This window comes from Ananas comosus, linkage group 24 (genome assembly GCF_001540865.1).
Source record: "Ananas comosus cultivar F153 linkage group 24, ASM154086v1, whole genome shotgun sequence".
Taxonomy (NCBI): domain Eukaryota; kingdom Viridiplantae; phylum Streptophyta; class Magnoliopsida; order Poales; family Bromeliaceae; genus Ananas; species Ananas comosus.
The window spans coordinates 1,415,177-1,436,200 of record NC_033644.1 but is presented as its reverse complement, the minus strand read 5'-3'; the positions used below and the strand labels follow the sequence as shown (position 1 = coordinate 1,436,200).

The window sequence follows — 21,024 nt, the reverse complement described above, 5'->3', positions numbered from 1 at the left end:
TTAGAAATGCATATAGTTAAAAAAACATATATATTTTTTTAAACTAGGATTGTTGAAATTTATTTATGGAAAAATAAACTTGCTGATATTTTATTTGTAAAAATAAACATTTATGTTGCCACTTATGCACTACATNTATATATATATAATAAAATTAAAAATAATAATTAAATATTTATCGCATTCTAAAATCGGTTAAATAATTTACCGGATTCTATATATACTCATATAAGTGAATTGTTGGTCAATATTTCAAAAACCGAGTTAAATAACAACCTGAAAATGTTACTAGGTCAAGAATCACTAGTTCAACCAGTAATGCCATTATGATATGATAAATATTTAATTATTATTTTTAATTTTATTATATATATATATATATTATTATTCTAATATCATAATTAATTATATAGTATCGATTTCTATACCAAATTAAGTAGATTCAAGTTTTAATTTTTATAAGACTAATTTATGCTAATAAAAAATAAAATAAGTTCAGTTGATTTTAAGCCGCTGAGTCTTAATATGACTTAATAAAAAAACAAAAACTAGCCAGTTTCATTAAAACTGGACCAATTCACCGGTTCAATAATAAAAAAAAAAAACCTAGCCAGTTTCGTTAAAACTCGACCAATTCACCGGTTCGATGGTGATTGAATCATCGATTCGAATGATTTTAAGCGAAATTTTCACTCATCCTGGTCATGGTCACACCGACCATTGAGTTTTCTTGCACAGTTTCAAGTATAACCGTTGAGTTCATAAATCAAATAAAATATCATACTTATATGTAGAATATATAATAATAATTACAGTGCAGTAGCAACTATATGCAACCAAATTGTCCCCGTTAATGTTGTATAATACTTAGATTCCAATATCAAAGCAGTGGTGTGTACAATCCATCGGTAAGAAAAGGTGCATGCATCTATCTAGTGGCAGACAAAATCTTTTGTCACTGCTAATCAAAGATTTCTAGATGATCTTGAAAAAAAAAAGTTTTCAAGATGATTTTCAATTCAATAGTAGAGAACAGATTAAATATGGGAAGAAAACACCATATGAAACACTATTGACATGGAATTGCTTATTTACATGTCTAAACTTTTTATAAGAGCTAAAAATCCTACTCTCATTTGAGTTCCAACTTCCAAGTTCCAACTCATTGCATGCAAGAAATCAGGATGGAGTACCATGAAACATAGAATAGTAACAGAAGTTGTTGTTTCACTGTGATCACCATCTTGATTTTCACTATCAACATACTTTTTCTCTTTCCTGTGATGAAGATCCAAGCCTTTTGGGACCAGTGTTAGCTGCAACCAAAAAAAGAAAGAAAAAAAAAAAAAGAGTTACTTTTATTTTGCATTTGCAACTTGCTCCACCCTATTAAACCTAACTCATAAAACAACTTGAAGTAGCCTTAAAGCTACATGAAAAAGATGAATAAGGACAAGGATAAGAGAACCTGACATTGCTAGGATTTGGAATAGCGATGTATATAAGGTATAATAGGATTAAAACTCCTAACTTGGTTATAGCATTTTAGGCAGTAATTACACTCAGGAGGTTAAGGGGATTAAGCGTGATAGGGTTAGAGCAGTTTCTAAGATGGGTGACTCTCTAGAAAACGGGACATCACAGTTGGTATCAGAGCCAATCACCAGCTGAAAATATAAAATAAGTCTCGACTAGGTCATACAGTGGGTAAAGTGCAGCTAGGAATGTGACACTACTAAGATTTGGAATAGCCCTATATATAAAGTATAATAGGATTAAACCTCTTAACCCGACTATAAAATAAATATTAAGAGAGTTAAACGTGCTAGGATTAGAGTAGTTCTAGAATGAATAAAAACGGGGCGTCAAAGTGAAGTAGAAGAATATCTTACAAGACAAAATGTCTATAATCTAACTCAGAAATTGCCACTACATAAACCCAAGTCCCCCCTTCTATAGCCTAAAATTCCAGTATCTAGTAATACTTGGACTCATGTAAGATAAAAATGAAAGAAAATAACTTTTTTTCTAAAATAGTTAAAAAAAAAAATAAAACCAATGACTTTACATAGTTTCTGGCCATCCGAATCGACGATCAACACTATTAAACTCTATCTACTATTAAACTCTATCTACGCTTTTCAAACTTTTTGTATTTTGAATTTTGCGATATTACAACATTATTTACCTAGCCACCATGATCTCAAAAATTCATTGTATGTTAGCCATTAAAAATTTGTTCATTGATATCGTAAAATTACAAAATTCAGAACCTAAGAAGATCATATAGTTTAGGTCAATTTTAACAGTACCAACCGTTAATTTGGATGCTCTATCGCCAGAAATAACATGCAACTAAACATCTTAGGGGGAAAAAAGTATATATACATTGTGGAGCTCTTACTTATTTTTTTACTTGCACTTGCATAAAAGTGTATGTTCCAGTGCCTGCAATAGCCCCTAAAGTTGGGGCCACCATGTACACCCAAATATGGCTGTAATTCCCTGCTGCCACTGCTGGTCCCAATGTTCTCACAGGGTTCATTGATCCCCCTGTTGATGGCCTGCATGAATTCAATTTGCATATAAACACACTTATCTAATTTTCTCTTTTTAAAAAAAAAAATCAGAGCTTGTTTGGCCCCTGGTAGAGTATTATGATTCAAGAATCCCCTATTAGCCATTAAAATCTCCCAATAGCATCTGAGTTTCATAAAAAGAAATATCTAAACATTTTCACGCAAAAAGAAATCCGAAATGGCTTACAAATCTCAGAATGAGAGTCTCTAAAGCTATTGAACAGATTTTTAATGAATTATTAAGGCTTCTCCGAACAGTTCTACTCGAACAACATTTCTCTTCAGCGCGGGCCAAACATGTCCTCATTATTTTATATAGAGAGTCTTTTGGTTTACTGACCCTGCAATGAAAACATTCATCAAAACAGTAGTCCCAACTGTTATTCCTATCACTTCTTTTACCTAGCCAACAAAAAAAGAAAGGAAAGGAAATCTTAAGAAATGTTGCATAACTATGTAAACTTAACCCGCATTGCAGTTCACCATCTAAACATTAAAATGTTGAAATTTATCATCTGAACAATAATTCGAATGCGAGCGATCACATATTCCCCATTTTCATTATCTAGCTAAACACACAGAAGGGTGAGCAAGTCATTTCACTTAAAATGCGACTTATACTAGATCACATGACTTATAGTTGTCTAACAAGTTGGCAAAGATGGGGATTTCTGTGACCGATTGCGACAAAATTACCGTGCAAAGTGGTGAATTACGATTCGGACAATGTTCAGATAATCTTGACCAAGAATTTAAGTGCCTAACGGCACGAACCGTATACATCATACCGTATTGTGCCAACAAGATATCGGCAAAACACAATCCTCGTGCCAATGCCACAGCTCAAAACCCTCTATTTTGCAAATTAATAAGTAATTTTCTAAATAAAATTCAAAAGATTTGATAAAGATGCATAATAAACAGTTAGAATATTATGTTGTAAAAGAAAATAAATACATCATGCCATTATGTGTCGGCACACATGTATTTTTTGTAACCGGCACGTATTGTGCTGTACTATACTGACAAGTTTCCGGCACGGCCCCGTGCCACAACACTTAAATTCTTGATCTTAACTAGTTTTTCTTCTTTTTTTTTTGTAGTAAACAAAGATGATAAATGAAATAAGATAATAAAACTGACAGCTTGTGGATCTGCAGCTGTTGCAGTGATAACAAGCAAGAGGATGAAAGTGATGAGAAACTCAAGGAAGAAAGCCTGGGAAGTGCTGACAGTAGGAACAGTAACCCCACCAGAGTGGAAAGGACTGAAGATGGCCTTAAGAGCAAATGAGGCAGAGATGGATCCCAACACCTGAGCCACCATGTAGGGAGCAACATTCAGCAGAGGGAAATGTTTAAACAGTGCTAGAGCCAATGTGACTGATGGATTCATATGAGCCCCAGAGATATGCCCCATGGAGATGATCATAACTGTGACCGGTGCTGCAGCTGAAACTGCTTTCCCTGTAAGTGCTTCTACACCACCGTACTTCTGATCCACTATTGGTGTTGCAGCAGCACTGAAGATCAAGATGAAGGTGGCCACAAATTCTGCAGCAACCTGTGAATCACATCTCCATGTATCATGCATGGTTTATGTACAAAACAATGAGCTTAATTTGATGGTAATTAAAGCATGTTAGTTCTTAAGGCTGAAGAGACTAAAGAAGAATTAGAGGGGGGAAAAACAAAAGGCCCAAAAGAAGTGATTGAGAGATGTTTGTGGGAGAAAAAAATTTAAAAAAAAAGAAAAGAGTGCCCGCGAGCAGCATAGTATCGCAATACCCTTCTGGGTACCGTGCCCCCAAACTAGGGACACGTTAAGATACGCTCCATGCCGTATGGCAAAGGGCGATACTTCGAACCTTCATAAGCATTATTTGACTTAATCCATACTCAAATAGTTGCCACCTCTTTATATATATTCACTAATCCATACCACAATATTGTTTTTCATTTTTTTTAAAGAGAAAGAAATATAATTTAGAATATTTAAATTTCTATGGACAAAAATCCACAATTTTGAAAATTATTTCACATGGAAATATAGAAAGGATAGTTTCTTGAATTTAAAATCGAGATACATAGTTAATTCATTTGGGATAATAAATAAAAATTAATTATTCTTCACTATAATTAACTTTATTAATTTCTATTATTCTACAAAATAATTGAATAGACACTTTTGTGAATTTTGATCCCTTGATATGAACTTAATTCAGGTAAATCATATGATTTACACAATTATATCAAATTTAAGTGAAAAACTAATATTTTTCATTCTTGTCTTGACTATTCAGATACAAAATATTGCTACTGATCCAAAGTTAACCAACTGAGGTTTGTGGCTTTTTTAATTATAAAAATGGACTTTTAAAATTCTTATTTGTAAAAATAGGCGTAAGCAGCAAATAATTTATACTACTTCTAGAAAGCGGTGAATTATTAGCCGTTTTTAAATCATTCGCCGTTTTAACCAAACTTGCATATTTTCTACATCTGAACTCCAAACGATGTATAATATTAAACAGTAAAAATAATTTTAACATTTTGAGAAAACGGTAAACTGTTTTCCGCATTTAAAAGCGGTGAGTAAGATTAGTTTCGTAAATAAATATTTTGAAGGAATTATGCCACTATATACTATCGATAGTACCAATCGCTTGGTGCTATTGAGTTTTCGGCGCTGATAGTGGTCCCTTAGTGTGAAACAACCGGTGTACTCTAAAAGATTTATCTTTTAAAAAATGGTGTTTAAACATTTTTATATTTAATACTCACCCTCACGTCTGGGCTCGAGACTTTTTAGTCGGCCCATGACGTGAGCTTGAATTAAATTGGAGGAAATTAATATGTTCGGAGGCTGGCGTGACTCGAACTCAGGACCTTCTGCTATAATACCATGTGAAACAACTATTGTACTTTAAAAACTTAAGCTTTTAAAGAACGGTGTTTAAACATTTTTATATTTAACACCTTGAATTAAGTGAGTGGTTGGTTGAGTAATATAATCTGACGGGTGAAAATAATCAAATCAAATGATAGATCTATCAGCAGAAGACTCGATAGTACGGATAGAAGCCGAACTCATTTTGAAAAACTACTTTACAATTCTAACAAATTTCTATTATTATACGCCATTAATTTCATCAATGCCCTTTCAAATTTCCAAACTTAAAAATATCATAGGTACGAAGAAGGAAGTAAAAGACAATTATAATTAATTAATTAAATAATTACCTTCTTCATGAGGGGAACTTCATGAGGATGACATGTTGAGCAATGAAAGCCCTGATGTTCAGCATCATCAGTGAAGCAGTTTCTGTAATTCCTTAACATCGGCTGCTCCGATTGCGACATCGATCGATCGCCGGAGACGGAGCGCAACTGCGCCGGAGAAGATGAGGAAAAAATTAAAGAGCAAGAGGAAGACGAAGACGAAGACGAAGACGAAGAAGAAGAAGAAGAAGAAGGGGAGGGGAGGAGAGAGAGAAAGGAGAAAGTTTGGAACTGCAAAAGTAAAGTGAGAAAGATTGTTATAATGGGCCACGCTGTTTCTTGGACTAATAAGTGCTTTTGCATCCCTACCAATTAATAGGAAAAACTTCAAATAACACCCTGTGGTTTCGTACGTTCTCACTTTGGTACCTTGTTAGTACCAGGTGGTTTCGCATTTTCTCACTTTAGTACTATATGGTTTCGCATTTTCTCACTTTAGTACCATGTGGTTTCAAGTGTATCAAGTTAGTACCATGTGGTTTCACACTTTCTCACTTTAGTACCATATGGTTTAATATTTCGTTAAATTATATACCCTGAAATGGATAATAAAAAGAGAAAATTGAAACCACTGGGTACTAACTTGATAAAAATAAAATCATAGGGTACTAACTTGATACGTTTGAAACCACTGGGTACTAAAGTGCGAAACCACATGATTCTAATTTGATACACTTTAAACCACAGGATACTAATGTGAGAAAGAACGAAACTGCAGGGGGGTATTTAAAGTTTTCCGAATTAATAATAGAGAAAACTTCAAAAATCACCCCTGTGGTTCCACACTTTTTCACTTTAGTATTTTATGATTTAAAGTGTATCACTTTCATATTTTGTTAGTTATTTTGTAAATTATTTACGAATTATTGAAAATCTAAATTAAACTGTCCACTTATAAATTGTTTCCAAAAAAAAAAATTTATTCACAAATTTTTAGGCTAACCGATCATTCGCGAATTATTCACGAATTATTTTCAAATTATTGAAAATCTAAATAAAAAATTTATAATTTTTATGTTTAAATATAAATTATCTTATATTTTATATTTTATATTTTATACCAAATTCGTTTTTTAAGTCGAATTTTTCAACGAATTTAAAAATTAGAAAACGAATTTTATGCATATTATACTTGTACTGAACTTTTGTCGAACTGAATTAACAAACTATGCTTTGATATCCTATGGTTTTAACTATAGGTCGGGTATCTAATTTAACGAAAAATTAACAGAAGGACTAATAAAAAGGGAAAAATAAAACCATAATGTACTAAATTAATACACTTTAAATTATAAGGTATTAAAGTGAGAAAGTGAGAAACTATAGGGATAATATTTGAAGTTTACCCTTAAAATCTTTTTATCCATTTTAATATTTTCGTTCCAAGAAAACCGTAAATTATAAATAATGAAAAAGCTTTTTAAAAAATTTATTATTTTATAAGGACGTAAATAAAAGTAAATTTACATATTTTGAAGGTTCAAACAGACATATTTGACAATTGGAATTCGTTATCTTAAAACTTTGCAAAGGTGTATAAAATTATTTTTTTTTTTTGTCCTGATAAAAGTGCACTAATAACCTTTCAAATTTGAATATTAAATGTTTCTGGGTCAAGCTTTATCTTCTAATAATGCTTAATTTTTTTATTTTATAAATTCAAATTTATCGTTCACACGAGCAGTGACTACAAATATATATTTCTATTAAGGACTTTTTTTACAAGTAGCCTCCTGACAATTTTTTTTTTAAAATTAGCCCTATCAAAAATTTATTTGCAAAAATATCCCTGGCCCTGCCACCCAAGCGTCACGTCTGCGCCACGCGGGTGGGACTGAAACCAGGTGTTTAAGTTGAACACGGTGAATCATTCACCGTGTTCAAACACGGTGAATGGTTCGCCGTATCCAATGCGTATATCCGGCACTAAAATGGCTAAGTTCGGGTATTTGTATTGGACACGGTGAACTATTCACCGTGTTCAATACAAATACCTAAACTTTGTCAAATCTGGAGTATTTGTATTGGACACGGTGAATGGTTCACCGTTCACCATGTCCAATACAAATACCCCGGACTTAGCAAAAAATGGCTAAGTCCCGGATATACGCATTGAACACAGCAAATCATTCACCGTGTTTGAACTTTGAACACGGTGAATGGTTCACCGTGTTCAACTTAAACACCTGGCCCCAGTCCCTTCAGTGTGGCGCTGACGTGGCGCTTGTGTAGCAGGGCCAGGGCCATTTTTGTAAATAAATTTTTGATAGGGCTAATTTAAAAAAAAAATTTGTCAGGGGCTATTTGCGAAAAAAACCCTTCTATTAACATTGAGAACGATCTTTCAATTTACTAATTTTGTCTTAATTCAAATTCTATAAAATTTCTAATTTTTTTAATTATTAAAATTATTATACACAATTAAATAAAAATTTTATTAAATTTAATGGCTCTATTAACTATTATATGCTAAAAATGATCAAACTTTTAAATTTAGTAAAAACAACTCAATTCTACAAAAGATCAAAAGCAATGTTGTTTTTTTTTTTTTTTTTTTGAGAGATAGATAGCACGCTATCCGCTTCGTTTATTTCATTTAGAAATAAACTTAGCTAAAAATGTGAATCAACTAGGATTCAAACTTGGATCTCGAATACCAACCACCAAATCTTTTGTCACTTGCTCTAGGGACGGTTGGTGTCAAAAGCAATGTTAATAAAGACACGTTAAGGGCTTTTTTTTGCATTTAACTCCCTCAAGAAAAAACTTTTACAAATTGTTCCATAAAATTTACATTTGCAAGATTGGTCCTATCCCTGCAACGTAAGTGTCATGCGAGCATAAATAGTGGCTTAGGTTAAGTTGAATTCTGCGAATTTCATTATTTTCCTGTTATGATATTACGTAATGTTTAAAATTTAGAATTTAGGAAGGATATCATTTACCGTATCCAGATACGTTGAATGGTTTACTGTGTTAAACTTAACCTACTGCCAAGCTCACATGTCGCTCGCGTGGCACTTGTATGGCTGGAATAGGACCAATTTTAAATATAAATTTTGTGAGGCTATTTGTACATTTTTTTTTTTTTTTTTTCTGAGAGAGTTAAATGCAAAAGAAAAAACCCAAAAGTTAAAACTGGAGGAGACATTTCAAAATGGCATAACTGTTGAGGAGGTGACCCTACATGTTTTCGGTAAACTTGGAATACCATCCCAGTGGTTTCACACTTTCTCACTTTAGTGCCATATAGTTTAAAGTGTATTAAGTTTGTATCCTGTGGTTTCATTTTTATCTTTTCGTCAACTTTTCGTTAATATTTTGTTAAATTATATAAAAAAAACTTTAAATACCTCACCTACATTTATTGAATATTCACTTTAGTACTCTTTAGTTTTAATTTTATCATTAATTTAATAAAAAAATTAGTAGAATCGATAATTAAAAAATAAAAATGAAACTACAGTCTACTAAATTGATATATTTTAAACCATAGAATACTAAAGTAAGAAAATATAAAATTATAGGGATGATATTTAAAATTTTTCCTATTTCTTTGCTTGCCCATGAAGGAAACTACATTTCTCCGTAATTCGCCATCAGAAAAAAGCAATCGAACAAGTTCGGAGAAAATGCTCCCACTAATTTGTCCTCTTTATTTTCCTTGTACAAATAGATTATAAGATTACGGCCTTTTTGCACAAAACTTCTATACATTTTGTAATTTTGCAAATAGGAATCATATTTTTAGATTTTTCACATGCAATCCAAAATTTTATAAAGGATTTAACCAAAATACCCTCCTCAAAGTACACTTCTCTTTTTCCTCCCTACTCCTTTTCTCTAGGGACTAGGGATGTCAATAAATACGAAAATCTTAAATTGTATCTGAATCTAAATCCAAACGAAACCAATTTATTCGATGCTAAACGTATATAGTTTTGAATATAAATATAAAAAACGAAAACCCAACAAATTTGAATTTGGGTATGAATTTTTGACCGTTCCCGACCCAAACAAATTTGGAAACCTGAATTAATTTTACATTATATATATATATATATATATATATATATATATATATATATATATAGTGTTTAAACCGTAACTATCTGGCGCGACATATTTGAAAATATTAAATTTTTTGCAGGAATAAAATATAAAAGTTGAACTCTGTAAAAATATACTTGTAATTTACTATATTTTCAGGGATCTGTATGAAATTAACCCAAAAGTTAAAGTTGGAGGAGCCATTTCAAAATAGCGTAATAGCTGGGGGTGTCCGTACACTTGGGACATCTAGCGGCGGACACGTCTTTGCGTGGGGACGAAGGAAACTACAGTTTCTCTGTCATGTCGGCATCTTTGGGGAGTTCGAAGAAAATACTCCCAGCATTTGTCCTCTTTATTTAACCTTGCACAAGTAGAAGATTATGACTTTTTGTACAGAACTTCCTATAGATTTTACAATTTGGCAAACATGAATTATTTTTTTTTAGATTTTGCACATGCAATCCAAAATTTTAAAAGATTGAACCAAAATACCCTCCTCTCTACTCTTTTATCTCTATAGATGTCAATGGGCACGGATATCTGAAATTGTATCTGAACATGAATCTGAACAGAGTGAATTTATCCAAAATTTTAGAAGATTTAATCAAATATCATCCTCTCCCCCCTCTCCAGTCTGTACTCCTTTCAGTCTATGGATGTCAATGGGCACGGATATTTGAAATTGTATTTGAATATAATCCGAATGAAGTGGATTTATCCAAAATTTTAGAAGATTTAACCAAAATATCGTCCTCTCCTCTCTCTCTCTAGTCTGTACTCCTTTCTGTCTATAGATGTCAATGGGTATGGATATCTCAAATTGTATTTGAACATGAATTTGAACGGAGTGGATTTATCCAAAATTTTAGAAGATTTAACCAAAATATCGTCCTCTCCTCCCTCTCTAGTCTGTACTCCTTTCAGTCTATAGATGTCAACAGGTACGGATATCTCAAATTGTATTTGAATATGAATCTGAACGGAGTGGATTTATCCAAAATTTTAGAAGATTTAACCAAAATATCGTCCTCTCCTCCCTCTCTAGTCTGTACTCCTTTCAGTCTATAGATGTCAATGAGTACGGATATCTCAAATTGTACTTGAATATGAATCTGAACGGAGTGGATTTATCCAAAATTTTAGAAAATTTAACCAAAATATCGTCGTCTCCTCCCTCTCTAGTCTGTACTCCTTTCCGTCTATGAATGTCAATGGGTATAGATATCTAAAATTGTATTTGAACTTGAATCTGAACAGAGCTGATTTATCCAAAATTTTAGAAGATTTAACCAAAATACCCTTCTCTCCTCTCCCTCTACTCCTTTCTATCTACAGATGTCAATGAGTATGGGTATCTGAAATTGTATTTGAATCTGAATCTGAACGGAGCGAATTTATTCAAAATTTTAGAAGATTTAACTAAATATCATCCTCTCCTTCCTCTCTACTCCTTTCCGCCGTCTTTGGATGTCAATGAGTACGGATATCTACTCATAAGATTTAATACTATTTAGAGTTTAGAAAAATATTTTAATAATTTAAATAAATTTAAAATTTTAAATAGTCAAGAATAAATAAGCAAAAGCACTTTAATTATGTATCATATATATTATATTATTATATATATAATTTTGGAAGCATTGTTCCAATTGAGCCAAATGATGCCACGTGGCGCACTTACAAAAAAAGTTTCAATGTGCCACGTGGCATTATAATATATATATATATATATATTATATATTATATATATTTATATACATAAATATATATATATATATATTTATATATATATAATCATAACCAACTTTTTAATTAAATTATTATACTAATATTTAGTAATAGAGGAATCATAACCACTATTTATTAATTAATATTATCTAAATTAAGTAATTTAGATGATCAATAACCAATCTATTTTAATTAAATTATTATACAAATTTAATGTAATTAGAAAAAAGATAATAACCATACATACCAAATTATATATAATATTTTAATTAATATTATTTATACATATATTAGATAATTGAGAATTATAATCATACACTAAATTATTTAAATATTGTAATTGGTTCTTCTTTTTATATATATTTTTTTATATATAATGGTCGTTTACTTATTTTAAATATTTAAATAATATAAGTAATAATTTTTTTCCTTAACTGTACAATAGTATTTTCTTAACTGCAAAACATTATTTTTCCTTAACTGAACAATAGTTATTTTTCTTCTTCTTTTGAAGTTTTTATGAGGTTACTCAATCTTTTATAAGTTTTCTCTCTCTATTTATCTTTGGGTTTAGGTTTCTAACGATCTCTCAGTGCGTTTTACTTTTAACCATTGCAGCGGATGATGCGAGCGGGACGGCGGTCATAAAGGAAAAGGCGGAGGCGGCAGTCGAAAATTGCGGTGTTTGTTTTTATTTTATTTATTTTTTGGATTATATATATGATATATAAAATTATATATAATATAGTATATATTATAGTATATTATATATATATATATATATATATTTATATTCTATATATTATATATATATAGTTTATATTTAACACTATTTTAATTAATTATTTATACATAATAGTTGAGAATTAGATGTCGAAGAATCATACCATGATACCAAAATTATTTGTGATATTGTAAAATTTGTCTTCTTTTTATATATTTTTTATTATATAATACTTTACTTATTTTAAATATTAATAAATAAAAGTATAATTATTTTTTTTTCCTTAACTGCACAATAGTTATTTTTTTTCTTATTTTGTTCCTTCTTTCTTTGATTGAGGGCTTATTTAACTTTTAATGTAAGTTACAAAATATAATTTTTTGATTTATTACAAGAAAATGACTATTTTCTCAATGTTATTATTCATATGTATGATAGCGGAGGCAGACTTATTTCTACTTTTATGCACAATCTTTCTACAAAATGTAAATTTATTTTCATCTTCTTTATGCACAATCTTTCTACAAAATGTAAAGTTTATTTACATCTTTAATGCCACAATCTTTCTACAAAATGTAAGTTTATTTCAAAATCGAAAAATATACGTTAATGATTTAGTCTGTTTTAATGTATATATTATCTTCTTTTTTTTCAGCGATACATATATACAGTCGCTTTGGACTTCGTCTAGTATTGAAAATTTCGAAGACGCATAATATTTATCCCTACTATCGCCCAAGAATGTCTCAATAATTACTTTTGGCAGGTATGTTTGATATTTATATTTAAATTTTTAATATGACTTGTTGAAAATAATCGATATACATACATCGACTAATATTCACAATAATAATTAGTTTTTAGTTTAAAAAGATCTTAATATGTAATCATAGCTTCAAGCTTCTTTTAAAAAATTACTTTTCAAATTTAGTCACTTTAAATCCTTCAAAAAATAACTTTACAGAATTAGTCATTAAGAATTTGAAATAAAATTAATTTTCTTCGCCATTTCAATATTGTGTATTAAAAAATATATAAATAATAATTATGTTAAATTTTTAATGGATTTGAACCTTTTTACTTTTTCATTTTAAAATCTTTTCATTTTAAATTATTTACTTACAATCTATTAGTATATCATGATAGTATTTATTTTAATTTGATTCAATAATTTTTCTAATAAAAGCTTAATATGTAAAAATTAATATATATTATATAAAAATTGTAATAAAAATATATTAGAAAAACTTAATATGTAAAAATTAATATATATTATATCAAAAATGTAATTAAAAGATAAATTTAAAATCCGTGCATTGCACGGGTTAGTTGCTAGTATAATATATGTTTAGCACTTAATTATCCATCTTCCAGAAGAAGTGTCACATATGAAGTCATTTGACATTATTATCCTTATGTAAATAATATTATTTATTATTATTATTATTATTGGAATAATACAGGCGTATTTTTGTTCTTTTTTGTTTGACACGTGTGTAACACTCCAAAACATTAGGTAACCAAGAAAACATTTTTTAATTATGACTATGGTCCCATGTGTCACCAATGACTTTGTTGGTTTATACAGTTATAAACATGATAAGTATACAAAGTGACACCTGGATGTTTTGTGTCCCTTTAATAACAAAAAAGAGAAAATAAAATAAAAAAACTCTTTGATGTTATGTGACACATCTTGATATTATGTTACATCTTAAGCTGTTTAGTAATGTGACATGCCCTCTTTATCGGTTGGTTTCAGATACTAAGTTGCGTGAAAAAATTTTAAAATGCACCAAATATATTAGTGATATATTACTGACGTGGCGTCTCCAATCAATTAAAAAAATATTTTTTTGATTGATCCATCACATTATAATTATAAAAAATATTTTTATTGTACTTTTTTTGCAAAAGAAAAGATGTGACTAGCTTGTTATTGCTAATGTGGTGCAAATATGACATTGTAGACTTTCTTTATTGCACGGCATGTCCTTTATTTTTTTTATTTTCTTTTTCCTAGATTTAGTGTCAATGGATTTTTTATTTTTTAATAAAAACGTACAAATTTTGTTTGAATTTTGGATCATTTTGAATAGAGTATTCAGGTTTACTACCCAAATTTATTTGATTTGAATCAGTTAATAATATTTTGACTTCAATATTTAACCTAATTACTTATTTTAATAAATTTATAATTATGATAATTGCTCGAAGTATATTAATTCAACTTGTAAATATAAATGACGTATTCAAATTTTTAAGTTAAATATCGTTAATTGACTCAAATCAAATAAATTAAAAGCCTGGATAGTAAAATTAAAATTTTGAAAAATAGATAACCAACTAAAAATTATCCATAGTTCACCAATTAAAAATGATCCATAGTTCAGATTTTTTTTTTTTTTTTTTCGTTTTGAGACAACCCAGCATTTTTGTAGATTTTAGTTTTTTCTTTTTTTCTTTTGAGAAATTCTATCTGTACATTCAAACAATAGTTGTACATATTCTTTCCCTTAATCTAATATAAGAGTTTATTTTCTTTTTTAGATTTTTAAAAGGTAAAGGCCATCAGAACTTATTTAAACTTTGTACCATTTTGAAACAACTACACTATATTTTAAAATTTTAATATTATTACTCAATCTTTCAATTTATTTGATTTGAGTCGGTCAACGATATATTAATTTTAAAATATAAGCAAATTATTCATTTTAATGAATTTATAGTTAAAAGAATTGTATAAAGTACTAATTAAATCTGTAAAGATAAATAATGTATTCAAAATTTGAAGTTAAAGTACTGTACGTTGACTGATTCAAATCAAATAAATTATTAGATTATATAGTAAAATTAAAATTTTGAATGGTTAGATAGCTATTTTAAATAGAAATATAGCTACCTATCTAGTTTTCTTCTTTTATACCCATATTCAAAATCATATCGGTTCAGTATTTGATAAACTCGCCAAGTTTGAATTTGCGTTTGGATTAAATTTCGGACATCCTTAATTACCCACACTACAAAAATAGTAACATTTAAGGATAAAAGTGTCTCAATATAGTCTAACGTTGCATTTGCAAGCGTCGACAAGTGAAGAGTCACCGCGCATATATATACCAAGCATGGGTAAAATATATTTTATAGGATTTTTTGAAATTCTGACGCTTTAAAGTATTAGAAAATTATCATTTAAGAAATTGATTTGAAACAATAAAGAGTTCATATAATGACATTCTTTGAAGCGTCGGTATTTGCTATATTGTAGAGACGTTTTGAGAATTCTTTTCTCATGCGTTGTCTAAAAAGTGTTCTTATATTGAAATTTTTTGGTAGTGCCATTGACATCCTTACCGGCCGGCTTCGCATGATATGGATTGGGATCGGGGATTGAACTAATAATTTATTAGATACTTTTTAGGAATGTCAACTAAGTATCGTAAGTAAATTGATCCCGATTATTCAATCATTTGATAATTAGAATCATTCTTTGATATATGATCATTATGAGTTAGATTGATACAATTTGATCAATTTTTTTTTCTGTCATTAAGGTGGAGAACTAAACCGAGAATTCTCTTTTTCCATCATCAATTGAATCACAATTCGTGATCGAGGATTTTATTTATCATCAGTTTAAGTCACCGTTCACGTTTTTTCTTTTTTTGATCAATGAATAGATCTCTCGGTTCAACCCCCCCAAAAAAATATGTGGGCTCCACATGACAATTCTACATGAACCCTAAAAAAACCTTCCATCCCTTTAGAAGGAGCTCCTTAACCTTTAGAATTAATTTTCTCTTGGCATCCAATCTTTTAGTTTTTGCAATCAAAGCCTTAACCTTTACAAATTGTATTTTGCACTTTGGGCCTTAATCCCCTCTCCCATACGCGCACCCATCATGTCAAGCGCGATCTTATCACTCTCAATATTTTTCTATGCGTCCACCAATGTTTCGACTTTGTACACGACACCTGCTATCTCTTTTGGAGTAGTAGGCATTCTCAACGTCGAGTTACGGGTGTTATCATATTCTTTCAAAAGTTAGAAAAATTAATGTCGAGACAAGATTGATCTGAAGCTATCTGATCATAACCGTAATCTATATTAGTAGGTAGGACTTTATTTGGAGTTAACGTAGCTTATTTTATCGCGATTAATGTGAATTTGATTAGAGTCGGGTATGAATTTTATCCTATCCAACTTGAACCTGAATTAATTTTATATTATATAATATATATAGTATTTGATATTATATTTGAACTTGTATTTTAAAAATTTAGGTTTGAATATAATTTGAAATATGAAAAGAAAAATAATTATTTCGAGTTTGGGTTCAGATTTGGGCTTTGTCTTTTTGGTCAGATTCGGGTTAGGATATAAATTTTTAAAATCTGTCGGTTCGGATTCAGGTTCAGTTTTGAAAAACTCCCTCCGAATCCGACCCATCGACATGTCTACAAGCCGGGCCACTTTTTCCTTAACCATGGGCCAATATGGGCCCTAGTCGAATAATTCTAAACCGGGCCGGACAATCTCGGGGCATGGGTCAGCTAATTTTGGTCTTTTCTTTTCTTTTATTTTTATTTTTATTTAAAAATTTATAACATTAATTTTATAAAATATGTGCAGTTATTTAGCCAAAAAAAAGTTTTACATGACTTTTTTATGAAAATTAAACAAAATCTGAATAGTTTAAATCAATATTTTTAAAAAAACAAAAGTAATATATATATAGTATATATAATATATAAGTCCGGCTACTATACTTCTTTTAAGTAGTTCCTTTGTACTTATAAGTTTTGGTCGCTAGATCTAGTTCTTGATCATTTTCATCCGTTAGATCATGCTATTCAACACAACCATCCACTCAAACCCTAGGGACCACTATCATCAAATCGCACATTCTTCATCAATGGTCGGAAATTATGATACAAAAGGAGCTGTACTCATAAGAGTATAGTAGCCTAGCTATATATATATTATTTATATATATATATATATATATATATATATAATATATATAGAGTAGGCTATAATACTTGTATAAAGTATCATGGGGTGGATATTGTGTTTTTTAGCCCTTGATGGAGAGATGTGAGGTTGAAATGATGGTGGTAGTTGTGGTAGGTAGAATAGTGTTTAATCTAACGGGCTATTAATAATAAAAAAGTAGATCCAATGCTTAAAACCTAATAGCACCATGATGGGTGATACTCTGTAAAAGTAATATCATAGCTCAACGCTATAATATATATATATATATATATATATATATATATAATATATATATATATATATATAAAAGTGAGCTATTATGCTTCTGGAAGCACGGAGCTTCTGTGCTTTCAGGTCATTTTCGATGTTGCGACTTTCGAATCGTCGATCGGCTCCATTAAACTTGATTTATAGTATTTGAAGTACTTAGAAAATAAAGAGAGAGAGAGAGAGAGAGAGAGAGAGAGAGAGGCTACTATACTATATTAGTACAATTTGTATGTACTCACAAGTTATTTTCGATGATAGAGTTTCTGAAATAACAGTCCATACCATTAAATATATTTTAAAATATTTAAATATTCTAGAAACTAAATTTTATAATTTCAAAATTGCTTACAGGTCATGGGGTTCTCTACAAATATTTACCTAAACGGCTAAACATAGAAGCTAAAGCGTGTCAACAAAAAAAATTAATTAATTAATTAAAGCTGAGGGGTCTATTTCACAAATCCCTATATTTGAGAGGTCTCCATACATTTTTTTTGTATTTATTAATGATGGTTAAAAGTGTCCCGATGTAGCCTAACGTTATATTTGAAAGTATCGACAAATGAAGAGTCGCCGCGTATATATATGTCAAGCATCGGTAAAATATATTTTACAGGATTATTTAAAATTTTGACGCCTGAAAGCATTAGAAAATTAACATTTAATAAATTAGTTTGATAAAATAAAGAGTTAATATAACGACATCCTTTGAAGCGTCGGTATTTGATATAATGCAGAGACGTTGTGGGGATGCTTTTCTCATGCATTATCTAAAAAGTGTCTTTATATTGAGATTTTTTGATAGTACCATTGACATCTCTATTGGCCGGCTTGGCATGGCATGGACTGGGATCAGGGATTGAACTAATAATTCATTAGATACTTTTTAGGAATGTCAACTAAGTATCGTAAGTAAATTGATCATGATTGTTCAATCATTTGATAATTTGAATCATTCTTTGATATATGATCATTATGAGTAAGACTGATAGAATTTGATCAATCATTTTTTCTATCATTAAGGTGGAGAACTAAACCAAGAATTCTCTTTTTTCATCATCAATCGAATCACAGTTCATGACCTAGGATTTTATTTTATCATCAGTTTAGTCACCGTTCACATTTTTTCTTTTTTTGATCAATGAATAGATCTCTCAGTTCAACCCCCCAAAAAAAATATATGGGCCCCACATGACACTTCTATATGAACCCTAAAAAACCTTCGATCTCTTTAGAAGGAGCTCCTTAACCTTTAGAATTAATTTTCTCTCCCATACGCTCACCCATCATGCCAAGCGCGATCTTATCACTCTCAATATTTTTCTATACGTCTACCAATGCTTCGACATTGTACACGACACCTGCTATCTCTTTTGGAGTAGTAGGCATCCTCAACGTCGAGTTACGAGTGTTATCATATTCTTTCAAAAGTTAGAAAAATTAATATCGAGACAAGATTGATCTGAAGCTATTTAATCATAACCGTAATCTATATTAGTAGGTAGGACTTTATTTGGAGCTGACGTAACTTATTTTATCGTGATTAATATGAATTTGATTAGAGCCTAATCTGAATTTTATCCTATCAGACTTGAACCTGAATTAATTTTATATTTTTTAATAGAATATATATAGTATTTGATATTATATTTGAATTTGTATTTTAAAAATTTAGGTTTTAATATAATTTGAAATATGGTAAAGAAAAATAATTATTTCGAGTTTGGATTCAGTTTTGGGTTTCGTCTTTTTGGTAAGATTCAGATTAGGATATAAATTTTTAAAATCTGTCGGTACGGATTCAGGTTCAGGTTTTGAAAAACTCTCCCCGAATCCGACCCATCGACATCTCTACAAGCCGGGCCACTTTTTCCTTAAACATGGGCCGGTATGGGCCTTAGTCGAAACAAATCTAAACCGGGCCGGACAGTCTCGGGCCATGGGTCATCTTATATTTGTCTTTTTTTTCCTTTTTTTATTTTTATTTAAAAATTTATAACATTAATTTTATAAAATATGTGCAGTTATTTAGCCAAAAAAAAGTTTTACATGACTTTTTTAAGAAAAAATAAACAAAATCTGAATAGTTTAAATCAATATTAAAAAAAAAAACAAAAGTAATATTAAATATATTTTAAAATGTTTAAATATTCTAGAAACTAAATTTTATAATTTCAAAATTGCTTATAGTTCATGGGGTTCTCTACAAATATTTACCTAAACATAGAAGCTAAAGCGTGTCAACAAAAAAAAAATAATAATAATAATTAAAGCTGAGGGGCCTACTTCACAAATCCCTATATTTGAGAGGTCCCCATACATTTTTTTTTTGTATTTATTAATGATGGTTAAAAGTGTCCCAATGTAGACTAACGTTAAATTTGAAACCATCAACAACTGAAGAGTCACCGCGTACATATATGTCAAGCATCGATAAAATATATTTTACAGGATTTTTTAAAATTTTGACACTTTAAAGTATTAGAAAATTATCATTTAATAAATTGGTTCGATACAATAAAGAGTTCATATAACGACATTTTTTGAAGCTCGGTATTTGCTATATTGTATAGACGTTCTGGGAATGCTTTTCTTATGTGTTGTCTAAAAAGTGTCCTTATATTGAGATTTTCTGATCATGCCATTGACATCTCTATTGGCCAGCTTGGCATGGCATGGCATGGATTGGGATTAGGGATTGAACTAATAATTCATTAGATACTTTTTAGGAATGTCAAGTAACGTAACGTAAGTAAATTGATCCCGATTATTTAATCATTTGATAATTAGAATCATTCTTTGATATATGATCATTATGAGTTAGACTGGTAGAATTTGATCGATCCTTTTTTCGGTCATTAAGGTGGAGAACTAAACCAAGAATTCTCTTTTTTCATCATCAATCGAATCACAGTTCGTGACCATATCGCCCCGAAACCGACCCATCGAATTATCTTTTTTCAGGTTTTGAAAAATTCCCCCCGAAACCGACCCATCGACATCTCTACAAGCCGGGCCACTTTTTCCTTAACCATGGGCCGATATGGGCCCTAGTCGAAACAAATCTAAACCAGGCCGAACAGTCTCGGGCCATGGACCAGCTTATTTTTGTCTTTTTTTAATTTTTATTTAAAAATTTATAACATTAATTTTATAAAATATGTGCAGTTATTTAACCAAAAAAAGTTTTACATGACTTTTTTAAGAAAATTAAACAACATCTGAATAGTTTAAATCAATATTTTTTAAAAAACAAAAGTAATGTAATATATAAATATATATATATATATATATAGAGAGAGAGAGAGAGAGAGAGAGAGGCTACTATGCTATCGGAAGCACGGAGCCTTCCATGCTTCCAGCTCATTTTCGATGTTGCGACTTTCGAAT

General features: G+C 30.1%; 1 protein-coding gene across 1 annotated transcript in view; it reads right to left on the bottom strand.

Annotated features, from left to right (window-relative positions):
• LOC109728506 (trinucleotide repeat-containing gene 18 protein-like) overlaps window positions 977-21,024 on the bottom strand; it is a 22,418-nt gene continuing 2,370 nt past the window's right edge. The window contains exons 2-6 of the mRNA XM_020258919.1: window positions 5,822-6,091; window positions 3,723-4,142; window positions 2,920-2,981; window positions 2,405-2,564; window positions 977-1,316 (exon numbers count right to left, since the gene is read on the bottom strand). Coding sequence (XP_020114508.1) covers window positions 2,405-2,564; window positions 2,920-2,981; window positions 3,723-4,142; window positions 5,822-6,091 — 912 coding nt within the window. The 3' untranslated portion in view covers window positions 977-1,316. The remainder of the gene's footprint in view (window positions 1,317-2,404; window positions 2,565-2,919; window positions 2,982-3,722; window positions 4,143-5,821; window positions 6,092-21,024) is intronic.